At 42.8% G+C, this 20,558-nt stretch overlaps 1 protein-coding gene across 1 annotated transcript in view; it reads left to right on the top strand.

Moving 5' to 3' along the window:
* ccdc88ab (coiled-coil domain containing 88Ab) overlaps positions 1–20,558 on the top strand; it is a gene marked incomplete at both ends in the record, with an annotated part of 59,749 nt that overhangs the window by 8,702 nt on the left and 30,489 nt on the right. Inside the window, 2 exons of the mRNA XM_079230158.1 lie at positions 1,897–2,005; positions 14,945–15,014. Coding sequence (XP_079086284.1) covers positions 1,897–2,005; positions 14,945–15,014 — 179 coding nt within the window. The remainder of the gene's footprint in view (positions 1–1,896; positions 2,006–14,944; positions 15,015–20,558) is intronic.

Raw genomic sequence — 20,558 nt, 5'->3', positions numbered from 1 at the left:
TACTTAGAGCATGTTGACCCTATTATATAGGTCATGGGATCTATGCTTTGAAGTCTGAAGTGCATTTCATGAAAAAGAGAGCTGCTCCTTCGTACTGGTGGTGTGAGGCTCTACAAATATCAAGTACAGCAGAAGTGTTGTTTTTCCCTCACAATCCCAAGGCAAATGTATTATGAATTATTTACAGGCTTTTTTTTTGTTGTTTGTTTTTTAGGGAGGTGGGTAGGATTTTACTACTTTTCCCTCATGGGCTTGGTGCATGGCAGACGAAAGATGCTTTTGACATCTTGAGGAATTGTAACATTTATTCAACAACCAGTATGCAGACACTGTACTGCTGCGTTCAGCTGTAACGAAACTGCTAACGTCATACCCATCGTCACGCAAGCGTGTTCTCACGACCACACGCTCGCTAACGTTTTCGCCTGGCGTGTGGACACACTGACATGAGTATGCATGGCAGACGCGCAGCTGACAACCTTGCAGCTAAACGAATTGATTAGATTGAGACTTACTGGGAAAGTGTCTGCATGCATCCACAACAATGCACGCAACGTTGTGGATGCTAACACTCCCGCGGCGGGTGAACTGGGGACGGCCTGTTTTGCAAATCTAGCAGCAATTTTGTGAAAATATATTTGTTCAAATATATACAAGTGATGTTTATCTTTATTTTATTGTTTAATCATTCAGATATTAGTTTTACTGACTTCCATTTAACTCATGAGCCAAACGCATGGTTTTGGAAGCAAAGTATTACGACGCGCGTCTTTCTAAGTGTCTCTCTGCTACTTGGTGAAACCATATCTGCTCTTGTGTCACCGCCTCTGTTCTGGGAAGTGGGAGTCCATGAAATAGGAATTTCCCTCAGGGGATCAGTTGTTATCACATTAAGGCCACATGTCTGGCGTAGTATTAGTCTGTTTAACTTTTAACCTGTACGCATAGTCATGCTAGTCAAAGGTAGCGGTTAAGAAGCTAATTTTGAAGTCGAGACGTGGGAAAGTAATTGATAAATGCATGGGTTGCTAATTAATACTGACCATGTGCCTGGCAGATGGCATGTTGAGCATCCAGACAGACAGACTCTCAAATTGCCAGGAAGCTCACCTCTCGGCACCAATTATTTACACCAATTAACACGCGACTAACTGTGGTTTAACAAGGTTTGAGATGAAATGAGGTTCGGTGTCTGAAAGCTAATTTGCATAGATATGCAAGTGGTAGTGTGGATTGTTGGATAACAGCAACTGGGGAGTTTGTGGAATGTCTCTGAGGCTCACTAAAACATGTTGGCACCCGTGGTAACGTCAGTCGTCGTGCATGCTCCTATTTAATGTCCCTTGGGCAACTCTCAGTCGGATGAAGACGAAAAAGACTAAATATGTATTCTCTTTGATTGAGGCAGATGAAATGGAGATCATGGTCAGAATTGCAGAAATGCATGCTCCCTTTACCGTGCTAATGACATCTTTCTGAGTAGTTTGAAGCCCAGTCTACAGAGGATCCTCTGCAGAATTTCAAAGCTATGACGATGTAGCCTGACAATGTAAATGCTGCATGTTTGAATTTGATTTAAACCGAATAAAGAATTTGATTTGAAGGCTGAAAACAACAGTCTGAAACATTGGAGCCTCCAGATTTAAAGGGTGGTAGACACATTCAAAGACAGACCGTCTTTGGATGTGTCTGTGCTTTCTTTCACATGTTTATGGCACTGACCCTTCGTAGACAAGGGTCCATTGTCACTGTGCTGCTAATGGTTTTATCCAAACACACACTTGTCAAACAACAACCCAGTGACCCATGCTTAGAAACATTAATTAAAAAATGTTATCTTTGCTACAAACAGACATTAAATAACTGAATGCCATTTTTATTTTTTCTCTCTCACAGAAATCCGAAGGTCACGGTGCAGAGGACCAACAAGAAGGTGAACAATGACCCCACCCTGCGCATCCAGAACCTCTCTATTCTCATCAGGCAGATTAAAGCCTACTATCAGGTGAGATTTGTCTCTGCTGAACAAGCTGCAAAGTCACATCTCACGTGATCCCCTTTGTGCTTCAACAGTGTTCACGTTGCGATGACGGTTGCAAGCTGTTATTCCTTTTGCAGAATCTCTTAGTCAGACTCATGATGAATAACTTGAATATAAACTCGTTCATGCGCGGCTTTGTCTAAATCTCACCTACAAGTAAAGCTTTACACTTGGTATCCATGTTCACTTATGCCTGAGCCGGAGGGGTTCAAACAGGTTTTCACCCCTTCGGTTACAGTAAAAAAAAAATACTATCAGACAACACCGCTTTCACTCACACACACACACACAGACACGTGTTACTCAATGTGTCCACACACGCCACATTTAACTTGGCGGTACACACGAAGATGTATTTGCACATGTGTATCTGCGTGACTGCATGTGATGTGGTATTGTGACCCCCCTCATCCAGATGCCAGAGAGGGCTCAGTAAATATACAGAGACATCAGGAATGTGAAACGCATGAAGCCACTGATCTGCCTCCCCTGCACACTGTCAGCTTTTATTTCCAAAATGATCTTGTGCAGCAAACTTTATTCAGAACTATGTCAGGGTGATGGAAGCACGCCGAGTCCCATGTTAGTTGCATGTAGGGAAGTCTTATCTCATGTCCTGTCTGTGTTTACTGCTTGGCACAGTTGGTTAACTCCGTCCCCGACTGTTAATCTTCACATTTACCAAAAGGAAAAGATCGAGGCTTCAAAGAGAAAGTGGAGGAGGATGTGAGGGGGGAGTTAAAGATGGAGGACAGATGAGCTCCGTGATAACAACATATCAGAGAGTGATATGACCACATGTAGAAAGCTGTGAATACAGGCGGGAGTAATGCATTGATATACAAGTAGTCTGGGAAGATGTCTGTAGACTCACGTCCTGGGCCATCGCTTAACCACATGGTTGATTTTGGAGTACGCACATATAGCACGCTAAGCGGTTGATGCGCCTGTCAAACAACTTTGAGTTTGAAGCCCATATTGAAGGCTAGATGCCAAATAGTTGATGTAATCTGAGCTGTAATCCATTTCACTCTCTATGGCTGAGACTATGAATACATGAGCATTTACGTGGAGGTAATATACTAGGTCTGAGAGCCTAAACTGACCCCTACAAATCCTGGGAAATGGCGAAAACCGAAGCCTGGCTGTGCTTTAGTGCACATGATCCTAGTTTTCTCTGTGTTGTGCAAATGAATGTTGTCTGTTAGATCAACAAAAATCAGAGTTTCTGTGAAAATTGTTCAGTTCTCTCTACTATAAATGTGTCTTCTTCTAACTGTTGTCATACAGTACTGGCTAAATGCAGAATCCATTTGTGAAACATGTGAGATCAGCGAATTGAAACAATCCAGAGATCATATGATTCATGACATTGCTGCAATAGTGTTTCAATGTGTTTATTATGATGGACAGGAATTGAGCGTGACTCTAGCATGTTGTTGCGACAGTGCCGTACATTTAGGGATGTTTATGTCCAAGCAGTCACACTGACGGAGACACAGATTTCCCACACTCCAGACTCAAGACTCTGACCCATATCCTCAGGGGCTGTGGCTGTGAAGAGGGGACGTACTTACTAATTTAGTATTATTCAGTATGGAGCAAGGCCTACTTTTGGCTGAATGCAATAAAAAAATGTGGTAAATTGATAGTACTTGATGTTTTGATGTGTTTGGATTGTTTTTTTTAAACTGATATTTCTGTGTCTAAAATTGCATCTTTAATTTAGCCCCAGAAGTCAAGTGAAGAGTGTCACTGGTTGGTTAATTGCTCTGTTAGGTCTAGTTTGCCTTGGTCCTACACATCCTGTTAATCACTCACCATCTTATTTAAACAGTCAGCCTATTGTGCAGACTTTGACATTATAAGCCTACAAAAGCCCCACTAGGCCGCCTCAAACGGACGGCGGTATTATTATTGGTGTCAGTGGTCGGGTCAGTGGCTGCTGGGGTTAAGTAGTGATCAGCAGAGTCGGCGGATGATGAGATGACGGGAAGCGTTCAAGACGTGATCTAGGAGCATCTTTGTGACTCAGTTAGTGACGGGACGTACTCATCTATTCATCCTGAATTCAGCATTTCACGACTTTTCTGTCAAAAAGGAAACCATTACTGAAAGTATTTAATATTTGTTTTTGCTGTTGAAAGGATGCGTACATTGTAAACTTTGCAAAATAAACTGTACTAAACGGAATCAAATCATTGTTTTATCTAAAAGTTGAGTCCGCTTTTGTCCATTTGGCCAAATTGTTCAACTCAAAGTGAGTTTTCCAATCTCATTTTTTAAATGGGTTAATTAAGAAGTAGGTATACCTGATGTGACTTTTTCAGTCCAGATATAGATATATTTGGGCAACTGTTGATATCGAGATCCGATACCAGAAAGAAGGATCCCAGTCACTTCCTCTCAGTGAGGCATACAGTTTATTACTTTATTTATCAGGTGTGATAAAACAAGGTTTCACTAACTTTGTATAGCACAATGTAACAAATAAATTCATAGATATAAATGTGCTTACTTGTTATTTATTAAAATGTTGGTGTCCAATACCAGATCGGCCCATTGTCAGCGATACCTTATCCAGCATATTTAGCACATGTGAGTAAACTGGCGAGAAGGGAAGGGTCTATTTGTTTTCGAAGGCCTGTAACCCATTCTATTCCACGTTGTTTTAGCGTTGGAGGACATTGTCCGCCAACAAGGAAACACTTGTTCGTCCACGGTGTTTCGCTAATCTTCTCTGTTTGTCGCCGCATCGCTCTGTTGACCTCCTGGTCCCACTATTGTTCAGCTACTTGTGTCGGCAGGCTCTGCCTCACACAGACCACCTACAGGCTGAATATTCCCCATGCAGATGCCTACCGCCCTCAGGGGGCCGACAGACACTCAACAAACTCCCTTTACAGCCTTTCAGGACCTTATCAACCCTCAGAATTGATATTTAGACCAAAGCCAGACTGTATCAAAATGTGGTTCTTGGAAAAAGACTTTGCTTGTTTATACGGGGATATCAGTATTTCATGCCAAAGACTTTGAGGTTGGATGGTATGAACAGCCATGAGGCCCTCTTGATTGTTTGCTCTTTGAATTTTCTCAGTTCTTTCATGCAGTTTCCTTTTATCTCTCTTTGAGTTACAAGTATCTGACCGTTTTTCTTATTTTACTGCTGCGATCATTGCAGCTGCTAATCAACTAAAGGTGTCAAGAGGGTGGATAGTGTGTATTTAATCAAAGTAAGGAGACTGACTCGGATTAGTAATGCTCAGAAGACGGCGTAAAAAAATGCAAAACCACAAAGGAAGAGAGCAAGTGTGAGAGACGAGGACGGACGGCCCTTCATCTAATTATCGGGAAGAGTATGTAGCAGACTTGCACTCGTCTGCGTGGGGAAATTTAAGGCTCCATAAAATGGAAATGCTCAAGTAAAGTACCTCGAATTTGCCCTTTAGAATACAAGAATACAAAGTCCTTTATAGAATCTTAATCTTGAGTATGGCCCAGGAGGATCTGAGGTCCACCCACCACAGTCTCACACAATCCTGTGGGAAACACTGAACCCACTCACACACAGTTTCTGCTTTAGAATCAAAAGGAGCCAGTTGTTCTCGGGGGCAGTGAGGGAAATTGTCTTATATATATATATATATATATATATATATATATATATATATATATATATATATATATATATATATATATATATATATATATATATATATATATATATATATATAGTTATAGTTCATAGTTCATAGTCGTTTCCTTTTTCCTGTGGTTGTTTTTATCAGTTACTGGTTTCAGATTTCCAGAGCCATATGGACGAAACCATTCAGGTCCTCGGTTAATGGACCTAGCAGGTTCTCAATTCATTGTGCTACTCAGCACTTTGAAAGAGGACATGGAGTGAGTGGAAGCCTTGTAAGGTTGGTTGCTTCCTGTGATTCAATAAATTGATCTCACTTGAGACCCTTTTTAATTAGATTTTCCCCGAATCGGTTAGAAACCACTCTGGGTAAACATCTCGGGATGTCAACAGAGCAAATGTTGGCGCATAAGTGGACAAACCTACAAGTAATGCATTAACAGGGGCTGAATTCACTCTCATAAAGTCAATGTCTCTCATGCCGTGGCGTCCATTGATATGTAGCATCTTTTTTTATAAAAGCTCTTTATTTTATTTAGAGCGTCTGGTGGGTCAGCAAGGGCTCCAATTCAATGAAGTCGTCCTCTCTTTCTTCCCTCCCTAAGGCTCTTCTGGTGTCAAAGCGATGACTTATTCATTAACCTTCTTGAACCATCGGCGCTAGACAGTCGGGCAGGTTTTTCTTGGACTTCCCTTTGTCCCTTTCCTCCCCTCCAACCCTTACCTTCACCACTTTTCCACTCCTCCGCTCTGCCCCCCCTGACTTCTGTACGAGATGTAATCCCCCGGAGATCGACTTTGTGCAGAGGTTGTGAAAATGTGAATTGACGCAAGACAAGAATTTCAATGATAATGGTTTTCATTTCGCAGCTCTCTTGGGTAGAGCTCGAGTGAGTGTGCCTGCGATCAAAGCCTGTGTTATGGTTCTGGTACAGTAGATTGTGTAGGAGGAGGTAGATGTCTAGACAGGCTTCAGAATCTGGTGAACAGATAAAGGCTGAACAGCTGCATGTGTGTTTGTGTGCTTGTCTTAATGAAAGTACCGGGCATTTTTAACGTTGTATATTAGCAGCCATGATGATTGTGGGAACCTATTTCCTGACTGTAAGTGAGGGCAAACGCACATGCTAGCAATTAGCGCATTTCTGTTCCCTGAGTGGGCCTTTCTGGATACTTGGGTCATCTCTGTCCAGCAGAGTTAACTGAAGGTTCCATTTTTCTGGTGGTCAGTTCAAATATGTACACTGGGCAGCCTTCTTAATTTCGTGGCCTTGGTTTGGCATTCTTAAGCGGGGTGTAATATCCTTGCGCTTCAGCCAGCTGAACTAAAATCCTTGTCCCTTTTACTAGCTTCTCTCAAAGCTTGCTAAGTGAATCCCTTTATCCTGGTCTAAGACAACCAGGCTCGGAGAGCATCTGGTGCCATTCAATGTCAAAACTACTCCTTCAAATTGATGGGATGGAAAAACCTTTTTCCAGTGACAAAAATGTGGGTAATTTGTACTTTAGTGCTCCCTTCGATGTTTTTTAATCTTGATTAGTTTTATTGCAGTCTATTGAGCACTGTTGTGCAGTTAAAAGCAACATATTTCTCTGCTCCAACTCATGTAGCTAAAGATGTTACTTTTGGAAATGAGAGCAGTTCTGTCCTCTACATGCTTTGGTTTGGGGTGTGGCATAAGCTTCAGGCTGGGAGCTCTGGTTTGACTGTTTTTAAAGGGTGACAGAGGGCACCATTCATGCGGAGCGGGCCCCAAAGGTTCTTTGGCCAGGCTCTCAAAATAGGCAATTAAGGATAGGTTATCTGGCCCTCTCAATACGTTTTATTAGTAATAATTTTTGTCGGCCAAGTTAATACCAGCCTGAGAACACATTTGGTCGGTTGAGTATTTCTTAAGATGAATAAGAATTCAGCATTCTCAACTGTTGCCTGGTTTAGTTTTTTTGGTTCTTCACTGAAGCTTCACAAAGGTGCTCTGTTGCTGGGCCAGAGTGCACACACACACACACACACACACACACACACACACACACACACACACACACACACACACACACACACACCAACTCGCACACAAACACACGCACACACTCGGCTGCATAGTTCTGCAGTGGTTTTTGACTTAATCTAAAAAGGAGAACATGTTTTTTCATCCTTGTTATTACAGCTTTTTGCCTCAAGCCAGCAGTTATTTGTGTTGCCTTCAACTAGAACGCAGTCAAAACAAACAAATATGTAAGTATTTTTTAATATACGTTTGTTTTGTTAGTCCCTGTTGACGTCTTGCCTCGCTGCTCCTTTCAGCATCCGTCATGGGCCAACCAGTTTATTAGGGCATATGCTTGTAGCTGCAGGCTCTATGCATGCTAGCTAGTCTGAATATCCTGTTGATGATGGCGGAGCAGCTACCGAACTAGTTAGGATATATATATATATATATATATATATATATATATATATATATATATATATATACATACATACATACATACATACATACATACATACATACATACATACATACATACATACATAGGGGTGATTTGTGGGTCACCAACAACAGCTTGTCCATCATCTCTGCTTTCATAGATGACCTCTCATCCGTCTTGATTCTGCTGAGGCAGCTAAATCAATTACCGCTGAAGAGACTTGGGGTGGTGTGGTTGCCACTGATGGCAACCGAAGCCCAAATATTTGTTGCCAATTTTTCAAAATGGTTGCCAATGTAAACCTGGCAACGCATACCGTCGACCACCGCGATATACTTTTCTGATTATTTTATTTTTTTTAAACAAGGGGATTATTCTTGCAATCAAATGTCATTTATTGCCGCCGGCTGTCTTGTTTGCCGCTGACAGTCGACAAGCACTCGCTTATTCTGAGACATATTTGTCCACAGACGTCCCCACTGTTTTTTGAGCTTTCGAGGCCTTCATGTCGAGCAGCGTTCCCGTTTACACCCAGAACCACTCACCAGTCACGTCATATAATCACAGCCTCGGGGGGAGAACTGAACATTGGCTTACCAAAATAACATGGTGTGCATACATTTCTTCAAGCACCTACTCTGTCGGTCCATGTGCCTCGTGAGTTGGAGTACATGTAAAGGGCAGTTTGCATGATATGATGTCTAGTAGGTTCCCATCTGCAGAAAGCGGGTTATTTTCAGGCTCCAGCAGAGTTGCTGTATTCAGGGGAAGCTGCAAGTTGAGTTCTTCTTTTCCATCTCTGAACTGGAGCGTGTCCAAAAAAAATAAGTTTCAAACATTTGAAGTAGTTTGAAGGTTTTTAAACTGTTTTCTTTCAGTAGTCGCAACATGTGGACGAAGGGCAGCTCATTATGCATTTACCACTTTTTATAGGTTGTAGCAAGTAAACACATTACTTTAAACCGTCTCTGGAAAAAACAATTATCAAAGCTGCTCTGCAAGTTGAGTCCAAGTATATTAAACTTAATTGAAAACAGTAGATCAGAGTTGATGAAACAATCAGACTTCATCTAAATGACTCCTTATAGAGAGCAATCATTGCATGGGCCTAAATTGAATAGAATGGCGTGTGTGTGAAGCCGAGCCCTCGGGTGACGGGGTGGTTGTGGGGGTGGAGGGGTCGGGCTTCCCCAACCCACCTGCCTCCACCTTTTGAGGCGAGCAGCAGGATCAACCCGTCCACTGGTTCAGCCTCGGGGGTCTGCTGTAAAAAAAGCACTCTAGCTGATAGATAGCTGCAGAGAACAAAAGAAACAGGGTACTAATGGCTCGTTCTCTCCTCCTCCTCGTGGAAGAGATGATCTGTCCATCTGGCCGACAGTACACTGCTGTCCTTTTCAGTGGACTGCACCGCTCAGCCAAGAGCAACTGTTGTCAGGTCACATCTAATTCATGAGTAGTTCAACGAGCACCCGTGCTTTATTTCACTTCTTTATTTAACACATTTGCATATGACCAGGAACTATGCCACAATTAATTGAATACATTTTCACAGGGTAATTTTTAGTTCTCTATTATTCATTTTAAAGTTAGGAGCTCTTTTATCTTTCTGCTGGGCATCATAGACGTTTTTTCATTGAGGCTACTCTTTTTTTTTATTTTAGTTTTCCTCTGTCCAATAGGCTACTTGAGGGATATTGAACCGCAGTGCGCAAATCCCTCTTTGTATTCTTATGGGTCTATTATAGAGTCGAACAGCAGGACAAGCTTTCCTCGCAGTGATTCAGTTCATGGGCCGTATAGTGATATCAGGTGTGTGTGTGTGTGTGTGTGTGTGTGTGTGTGTGTGTGTGTGTGTGTGTGTGTGTGTGTGTGTGTGTGTGTGTGTGAGAAAGAGGAAGAACACTCCTTCCTCTTGTTGGTGGTAATAACCTTTTCAAGTTCATAATCTCTGCAGTTTTTCAGCAGGAGAGAAGTCCGCAGTGCCTTACCCAGGGGGAGGGGTGTGTGTGTGTACACACACACACACACACACACACATTTGTACATGCGTGTCAGACTCCCTAGCATGGGGAAAATAAACCCATCTCCTCGTTTCTATGGTAACATTCCATGTCTGCAGAATGGGTGTGATTTCAGGCTTTCAGGGTTCAGGCATCATTTGCGCGCACACACATACACACACACACACACACACACACACACACACAGAGTGGCAGTACAATTAGTCCCCTGTTAAATCTGTCGGCAGCAGAACTTGTGTGTGTGTTGGGCTAGTTTAACAGACAGGGCTCCTGTGTGACAGACACAGATTAAGAACCTTTCCACTGAAACCACTTTAACACAAACTTACACACTTTCCTACTGTAAGAGCACATGCACTATTTATCTTGGCACCCATTGCCATGTATTGCATTTGCAGGTGTGTGTGTCTGTGTCTGTCTGTCATCTACCAAACTGATGGATCAGCAGAATATTATCTCAATTGTCAGCAGACCTCCATTCAGCCCACATCTAGTTTATTACAATAGAGCAGGATGCAGACCTCACAATAATTTTTGCATGTTTCCCTCATAATGGCATTTAAAGAATATTCTTCAGTATGACTTTTTAAATTGAGGATGTCAGGGATTTCCTTTCCAGAGGAAATGTTGGAGCAGCCCTTGGAGGACGAGGCAGATCAATATTTCTGTGAAAGTATATCACTTTAACAGACCTGCATAGCTAATGTGAAGCTGCTACATTAACATAAAGGCACGTGCCCAATACCACGTCTCTTTGCACAAAATATATTGAATGAGCATTGTGTTCTACAAGCTCTCCCTTTTAACCAACGCCTCATTCTATCAGTCTAAATGTCTCCATGGGATGGAAGAAGAGCTAGTGTGGAGGAGCTGTGAATCCTGCTGGAATCAATAATACAGCAATATAGTGTCGGGGCTAAGGGGGGAGGGGGAAAAGATGGAGAGGAGAGGAGGCAGCGCAGCCTTGCGTGCCTGGAGTGAGAAGTGTTGGAATCAAAGCTGCAGCTTTCTTTCTCCCAATCTTCCCTTTCCCCATTCCGTTTCTCTTTATTCTCCATCATCACTCGCTCACTCCTCCACTATGTGAATGTCTTTTTTGAAAACATAAATGGCTGACTCTACCCCATGTGTGAATTAGATATGGATACATAGTGGAGAGTGACATACGTAGCGACTGAGCCAAGGACGTTTCTGCTGTCACAGCTACAGTCGAGCTTTCCATTTGAAAGCTGTGTGTGTGTGTGTGTGTGTGTGTGTGTGTGTGTGTGTGTGTGTGTGTGTGTGTGTGTGTGTGTGTGTGTGTGTGTGTGTGTGTGTGTGTGTGTGTGTGTGTGTGTGCACACTTGCATGCCTGTCGGTGTGTTCCAGCGCATCACCATGACATGATCAGCGTGGTGGCTGGTCTCCCTCCCGCAGTGTCCATCATGTTTTATGTATGAGAGCTAAGCCTTCGCCGGCTAATCCAAGAGGCATATTAGTCTGCTGTAGTTTAGCTTTATTAGCCTGCAGCTAATCCTCAAAGCATGTTATAACCCACATCTTTCAAAAATACAGCCCTTTTATGTACAGCCACTATTTGACTAGCAAAAACACGCAACGTGTTTTATATTAGTAATGCATCCATCCATCCATTTCATGAATGCGGTTAAGATAACGTTAGCTGGCCTTGCATGCCTTTGTTAGCCCCAAAAAAAACAAGGTTGCCAATAAAACCAATCCAAAGCAAGAGCTATTTCCTTATATCTCTAGGTCCATAAGCAGTCGGAGCATTATGCTATGCAGCTAGTGATTTAATATTCCTCTCCATATGGCATAGAATATAGACATTGTGCACTCAAGCAGTGACGGTGCCGTGCTCTGTAGGAAAAACACCGTGGTCTTCACACTCTGAACAGCTATAAAGAATCTAGTCTCCATTATTCCTATAGTGCTACAAGCTGACACCCGGGCACATCAGAGGAACACGAGCCGTAAGAGCCGTTCAGTGGGAGGAAAAGGCATCGTGTTGCTGTAAGCTCACGACTCTGCACAGTACAGATTATCCCAACTCCTAAACTGATACCTCCACTGAAGCCCTTAATGCAGTTTTGCCTTATCTTTGTGTTCAGTAAAAGATGCATGCTTTAAATCTTAGCAGTGTGAACGTGTTGTGAATATTTTGGTGATTTGAGAAAAGAAAGGGCCTGGCCTAAAATGTCGTGCTTGCCCAGCAAACACATGCTGCCATTGAAGGTGTGTGTGTGGGGGGGGGGTGAGCATGTGTTGATGGGAGGCCGTGGTCAGTAGTGGGACAGGTGGTTGTGGAGAAGGAGAGAAAGTGCACGTGTGTTGTTGCCTAAAGATCCAGTTGACGTTTTCTCCTCTGTGGTGACTCATCATTTTCTACAATGCTAAAAGTGTTTGCTAGTTTGCACAAGAGCAAGATCTGCCAGTGTCAAATCTCTTTCTCTCTGAAATTGATTTTTTTTTTAAACACCAACTCGGGTGAAGTTCTAAGCCTTTAGATATGAGGGTCCGTCTTTTCCTTTGATGATGCAGATTTGGGTTTCTTTGCCGTTTTTATAGTCTGTGCTAATTCTGCCCAAAGCGGCTGTCATGAGTTGTGCATGCGGCGGATTGGCTGTCAGGCACACACCAAATGCCTTTCTGTGAGACGCCAACTGTGGCTGTCTGAGCTCCGCTGATGACTCTGCCCTGACGCTAGTTGAGTCAATCTGTCTCAGTCATCAGACAAAAAGACAGCTTGGTCATTTCTGACTGGAACTGTCTGACCCGCTCTTACTCACCATGAGTGTCAGTCACCATATAATGTCAGAATTGATGTGCGTGTTTTTGGCATCACTATGTGTTGATGTCTATGTATTTATAAAACACTTTCGCTTTACTGGTAGAACGGATGATTAAAGGCTGAGTCTATTTACAACACCAACATACCGGTGATTCACTCAAAGATCTTAATCGAATAGGCTCATTTATGTTCTGTTGGTTTGGAACTGGCAGACCGTTTCTATTTGTCAATGACCCTGCGTGACCCTGCATACACCAGTGTAAACAGAGCTGGACAGATGGGGCAAATGGGGTCAGTGCTGATATCACCATGACGGAGAAAACGTGGCAACCATGCTCCTAATTTAATAACTGTGACTGGCGATCAGCGCAGCCCGAACTTTGATCTTCACCTTCGGTCATAGAAGCTTCTTCTGAATACATTTGGTGTCCGTGCACCCAAACTGCAGACAATGTGAGAATACATTCATTCACCCTTTTGCTCAAATTACCACACACACATCATGGATCCCACCTCATGATACGTGCCCCAAAATACACAAGTACCACGTACACAATACAGTATACAACACATCTTGTAGCAGTTCCTTTTTATTTGTCACTCTGTGCTACTATCTGCTTGAAACCAGATGTGAGTGATGTACTGGAAATCTGCGCCCCCCCCCCCCCCTGTACAGCTTCCTCTATAAACCAGTGGGTTTCTGTCTCTGCGTCAAATCAAACAGCCAACAAAGGTTTGGTCCATCAGTCGCCTCTGCTGCAAGGCCCGATAAGGAGGATGAATTTGAAGTTGTGTATTAAATACATTTGCCTTGACGTGGGAAACTGATGACATATTTATGTTCTTCAAACAACAAGCACATTGTGCACAAACACATTTTTATAGGAGAGAAGAGGAACTGTAACGCAAATGTTTATTAAAACCACCGTTAAGGAGTTTACCATTATGATTAGAATTGTTTTTTGCTTGTACAAGTCTTAATTTGGTGTATATGAATATTGACTACAGTTCTAATTATGTAATTATAGGGGATTGTCAACCTACTCATTAATTTAAAGTGAGGTGCTAAATCTCAGCAAAGAACAGCGCTGCTTCTGTCTCCAGATTAGAAAAAGAAGATATATTGTTTTAGATAAATCCGTGACGGTAAAACAAATCCTATTAAGTACGGCGTCCTCCTTTTGGCAAGTATTAGTGGTTTACCCTTTTCTATTCCTGGAACGTTTCTGCTTCTACAATGGGATTTTTAGGGAGTTCAAATATGTAGAAGATGTTTTAGGTATACAGTGTTGAATTAATTTGCTCTCTCTACTTAGTTGGTCGCTGCTTTCAATCATTCTCAGAATAATCCCAGTTGTGGATCTATTTTCAACCAATCAAAACCACCATGTGATGTCAGATGCCCCGCTTTACCTCCATGATGAGGTAATGCAATATGCATAGGGCAGCTGGTTATGGCGGGAGAGGGGGCGGGGCTTCTCCAACACCCCGTACTTATATAAGCCTCTTTGTCAAGACATCAGCAGTAACCTGCAGTTCTGTCCCCCTGATGGCAGCGAGCAGACATGAAATATTCAAGTTGGGTGACCTTCATGTCCTTAAAGAAGCCGGCCTTTCTTCTCAACACAACTGTGGTTTTGACTTGTTTGTACTGCTCTAAAGGTCAAGGCCGCAAAAACATATTTTACCAGGCTGCTGCTGAGTGACGGCCTCCATCGAAGATGTTATAATGTAGCACCGCAACTAATTGCTATTATTGCACTTTGAATCATGTCAGTTAGAGCGAAGATTAGTCAATATAATTATATAAAGACATGAATGTACATCACCTGCTGTCTCGATAATCATTTGAAGTCTACACCCCTTCAACAGTCTAACACTGTACACATGTGAAAAGCTGAATATTTTTGTCGTGACAAATTCCCCTCAAATAATCCATTTTCATATCTGTAATAATTTTAAAATGCTACATCGTGATCTCTCTTCTTGACTCCCTTTTTCATTTCTCTGTGTGACAGGAGACCCTCCAGCAGCTGGTGATGATGCCTTTACCAAACGTGCTGGTACTGGGACGCAACCCTCTGTCTGGTAAGTGTCAGTGTGCTGAACAATGCAACCACTATATTAAGCAGACTAATACCTTGGCCAATGCTGTTTTACATGCGAGTGCTCTTGGCCTCTAAACATAAGCAAAACAATAATATTCATATCTGCTTCAAGACATTCCTCAAGTTGAATCACTTGAGCAGCAAGAATGTGCACAGTTCACACGGAGGACACGTGCATTCTAATCAGACATCAGCAACATTGCAACAAGAGACCTCTTTTTAATTATCCATTGCTTTGATGATTCAAGCCATTTTTTCTCTGGATGTAGAATTCATTTTCCAGCCACTTGCTTTCTTTGTTTCTCTATTAACGTGATAATGAGTCCTTCATAACCATCGCTATTCAAACTTGATGGCAGAATCAGAAGGGAGTTCAAAGAAGAGAGTGAACATTGCTGATTGTATTGTTGAGGTGATGGGAAGTGGACGGATGCATGGGTTGGTTTCAAGGACACAGTAACAGTAGTCTTTTAAAACAAAGGCAAATTAAAGTTTCTAAAATTGTTTCCTTTGAAAACAAAAGGACTTTTATGGCGTAACTCAAACAGTTTTCTTATAACGTATTGTTTCTAAGAAGGCTCTAAAAAAGCAGTTAATTAGTCCAATTTGCTATCCAGTGACTATGTTGAGGCTGTAAAGCCCTGTTGACGGTGCTTGTTGGCGTCACTGTCTTTTTTACAAGAACAAATAAAAGTAAAACCACAACTTTGCCCTTGGTTTTACTGAAGCTCTAAGAAGACGGATACAAGAAGGCAAGCTAACTTCCATCACCTGAAGTGTTAAATTAATTCAACCGTTTTGCCGCAAAAGCGTCGACCTCCTGACATCTCCGCAGACATCTGATCTGTCTGAGCAGCCCCAACGCAACAGTAGTGCAGTGTCAAGTGTTTGCATTTCGTGAAAACATGTTTGAGCAGCTTGACCTCTGCAGCCCCGGCTGCTGCCTGATATCCCAATGTGACCCCGATGAGGCCTGTGAGGTAAGAGATGAGATAAGATGACTAGTAGCAGGCCATCCTTTTTTTTTATTTTTCATCATGGCTGTGGAAATAAAATGATTGTCTGGATAAAAGGAGAACCATGTGATGGGGAAACATTTAGATCATTTACAGGCACAATGGATTGCACTGCAAAACTTTACCTCTTCAAGGTCATTGGATTTGTTGGTGTTTTTGAAAACCTTTTTTGGAAAAGTGGGTCCACACAAAGCTTCATAGCCTTTGTGTGGACATGTAATCATCAGCTCTTCAGAGTGAATTGTTCCCAGGCTCAGCTGGCAAAGCTTGTTGAAGGATATTCTTACCTGTTTGTTTTTTTAAGCAGATGAAATGGCTTCTAAATCTCTGTCCTCCCTCAGCTGCTTTTGTCACACTTTCCCCACAGCCGTTGCTGTTATTTTGGGCTTTTCATCGCTTATCCATGGTCACAGTTGCCTCTTTTAATTTCCAAACTCCCCCACAGGCATGAAGGGTAAATAAACAAACGATAAGAGGCCGCAGTGAGGACACGCGCATCGAATTGCCTGCTTTTCTTTTTCGTGCAGGGATGACTTTGTTGATAATTCACCTGAGAGGTAAAACATCTACCAGTGCCCTGCAAAAAAAACCCACACTTTCATAAGTAGTTTTAAGAATGTTTGTGTTATTCTAAGTAAGACTCAACAGCAGCACATTTCTGAAGATGAAATACCCGATCTGCAGCCTCACAGATGACTGAAGTGAATACTGAAGTTGACCTGACTTGGATGAGCGTGCAGGGCAGCTCCGATCAAGTGGCCCAGAGCAGACAAAGTATTAGACGGCATTCCTCAGGGTTCCTTTTGCCCTTTACCCTCTGGCTTGTCAGATAATCAGTCAGTCAGTCAGTCCAGCGGTGGCTGTGGATGCTGACTCTGGCTTAGCGTCTGCCAGCTGAAAGTCTTTGGCCATGTGGCTTTTATTATGCTCTCATTAGGGGGCAGGGGACGTGTGTGTGTGTGTGTGTGTGTGTGTGTGTGTGTGTACTTGTGTTTAGTTAGTTTGTGGGGGTGGGCTGTGTTCCAAACTGAACAGTGGGAATGCACTGTAGTACCCCCAGGCTCTGCTTTACCTTAGTCTGCCTTGTGTATACACGCACAGTGAGATGCAGACGCACACTCCCTTGTGCATGCAAGTCATGTTTAGTGAGCATTCACACACACACACATGCACACACACGCGCAAACAGTACCTCCTTTGTTTAGTCTGTCATCTGGTCTGATCTTCTGAAAACATCTTTCCCCTCAAAATACGTTTGCTTACTCTGCCAGCCCCAAAATGTCTGCTGCTTGAACTGCAACTGCTTCACTCAAGGCACTTGCAGTCATTTATGTTATTGTTATTTCATAGATTCAGTCTACAACTGTGGCTGACTAAAGAAAACATCACATCTTCTCTCCACTATGCATAAATATGGCCAAACACGTGATCAAACCATGTTTTTAGCTGAAAGCTCCTCCCAATGAGCAGAATCCTTTTTCTTTTAACAGTAGCAACAACAGAGACAACTGTTGGCAGCTGACAGAAAACATTAACTGAGGAACTTGACTGTTATATGTGTGTGTGTGTGTGTGTGTGTGTGTGTGTGTGTGTGTGTGTGTGTGTGTGTGTGTGTGTGTGTGTGTGTGTGTGTGTGTGTGTGTGTGCAAAGGACTAAGTTCTCCAGCAAAAAACGCAGGCCTGAAACAGTGTTCCATGTGTGTAGGCGGATGTTTGGTGTGTGTGTGTGTGTGTGTGTGTGTGTGCACTCTGTTGACACAGAGTCGTGGTGTCTTGTGTCTCCATAGGAAAGAATGGGATGGACTGAGTTGTTTTTGTGTGTGTATGACTGAGAAGATGTAAGTGCTGGGTTGGCTTTGAAAGTTGTGAGAATGGGTCAGTGAAGATAAACAGAGGAAAATGCAAATTTGAGTAATATGCATTTCTGTATTTTATCATTTGCTTCCTCATGATAAGACGGGTCAGTGATTCTTGTGTAAAAAGCAGACTGGGTTGGTTCAGACATTGTTGCTCACATCTCTTGACCTTCTATCTTGTCTTAAAAAACACACGTGCCTCTGAAATAATCAGAGAATACGGTCCAGCCAACGCCATCCTCTGCCCCAGTGAGATGGGCTTAATATACTCTGGCATGCCGTCAAAGCGATATCAGATTGCTTGCACCATTTTCACCCCCTGACATGCAAGTCATCGGGTCCTGAATGACTCTATTCATCATGGCAGGAGAGAGGCTTGTAGCAATTGATTGCACATGCAGGCAGCCAGATTTTTCTTCCTCTTATTCGCTCACATCCTCACACACACACAGATGAACAATGGCGTTGCAGGAAGAAGGGCTAGTCGCTGTCCGTCTGACCTCTTGTCTCCTGCTCGGAGGGTAAAGCAGGGAGGAAGGAGAGGAGGTGACAAAGGAAGCCTAGATGAGTGAATGCAAACACTCGGGAGGCGCAGATGATGTGTAACAATGTTGAAGGAAGGAAGGAAGGAAGGATGGGTGGATGAAGCCAGTGTGTGTGTGAGAAGGGAGAGAGAGAGGGAGAAAAGAGGAGGCTAGCAGAGGGATGGGAGCGCCTCCTTGCTCCTGCTAGAGGGAGATTTCTATTTTCAACCTTGCCTCTTTGCCTCCCTCCTGCCCTCTTCGCCTCTCTTGGTGTCTCTATTTCTACATCCCTCCCGAGTGTTTTTGTTGCTTGTGCTCTGTGGTTCTTTCCCTCTTTTGTCTCTTTTCATCGCTCCCTCTTACCATGTCTCCCTCTCTAGCTGTATAAATTATTTATCCTGTGAGGGTCCTTATCTTTCCCATGTTGCTTCAGTAGATTTGCAGAGCTAAATCCATTCCCCCCGACCAGAATAGATTCCTATAGCTCTAATAGTGCACCGTTAAGCCCTGCGGCTTTGAGAATTACGTTTTATCTATCGTCAACCTTTGAGGCCCAATTTTGCTCTTATTCTCTTCATATGCTGAATATTTCTTCTCGTATCCTGAATGCAGGTGCTGATTAGGGATTTTCTATTGCTGACTAGGCATAAAACGGTGACATCCTCTTAACTGATAGCCCTCCACCATATTAGCCGGAATGGAAATGAGGTTTTTCCAAAGTGGATAGATTGCAAGAAACTCGAGTCTTCATTTGAGCTTTTCCATCAGTGTCCCAGTTAACACCCATAAAGCCGTGTCATCTATGTCTGGGTGCTACTGGGTACAATCAGTTCTCTGCGGTTGCAGTTATTTAATCGAGTTAGGGATGGCTGCAGCAGGAGTGGGCTTCATGAAGGGGCAGGTAAGCTTTAAAATGACTAGTTTGAGTGGCGGTTTGTAACAACTACAAAACACCTTTTCCTAGTCAGACGTTAAAGGTAGGTTAAAAAAACCTACCATCATAGAGAGGAACGAAAGATAATAATCTTTTAGAAATGGGGATAATAGTTTTAGCCATTCATGGTGTTGCACTTGTTTGTACACAGAGGTAGTGTGTGACAAACATAAACATATGTCTGATTGTCAGCTTCAGAAATTGCCTTCTCTTGGAATATGATGACGCCATTACCTGTACCGACTAGTACATGTTTTCTTTGAAAAGTGTTTAGCTGTAATGTCCGACCCAAAGCTGGAAAGTTCCCCCTTCGACGTAGAAAAAACAAAGTCACCTTCTTTCCTTGGCTGCTGTAATTACAGCTGAATTTCCAAACATTATGCAGTCTTGTGGACATCAACAGTGAAATCACATGCAGAGGAAAAAGGCTGCTGCTACAAAGCTTTCGTTTTCCACCAGCTGTAATGCACAATGACCTGCAGTGACATCACCGATTGGACATTTTAAGTCCAGAGATCAGCGTAGCAGATTTCTTTCTCTCGTTACTGTTTTTGCCCTTTTAAACTGCTGGCTCGCCTATGATCAAGGGTTAATTGTCATGAGTATAATATTGGTTTCGCATCTGAAAGACGATTCATTAAAAACCTGCCACATCATGACAACCAGGTCTTGATTGCTCAATAACACATTGACTTGTGTGTTTCTATTGATTCAAGAAGAATGAGAGAAGGGAGATGTATTTGGTTGTCAAGAGGATTCTGTAAACTCAAAGGACAAAATTACAAGTACATAAAATCCTGTGAACTTTTTATTTACTATTTCTTTTTGTTTTGGCAGACTGAGCTTTCCCAGAGCAGCTGCCTGGTCGTCCGTTTGCCGCTCTCTAAATTGGCGCTTTACACAGACAATCTGACTCCTCTCTCCAGCATTTACGATGTTGAGAAGTAGCTTCATTCTTCCGATTAGATTTTAAATCTTTCGGAAAGTCCCACAAATTGTAACGTCAGATCAGAATCGTCTTCCTGTACGGCTGCCGTTTAGCTGATGATTGGCCCATTAAACCGAGCGGCAAACAGACCACCCTTCAGAAAAAAACATGCCGTCAATAATCTGGATTTCTTCTTCTTATTATTATTATTATTAGAGCCGGACAGTGTTCGCACTCACTACCCCCTGGGCCACATGAGGACCTGG

This window comes from Taurulus bubalis (assembly GCF_910589615.1).
Source record: "Taurulus bubalis genome assembly, chromosome: 14".
Lineage (NCBI taxonomy): Eukaryota > Metazoa > Chordata > Actinopteri > Perciformes > Cottidae > Taurulus > Taurulus bubalis.
The sequence above is the reverse complement of the archived record's forward strand: the minus strand, read 5'-3'. Positions and strand labels throughout refer to the sequence as shown.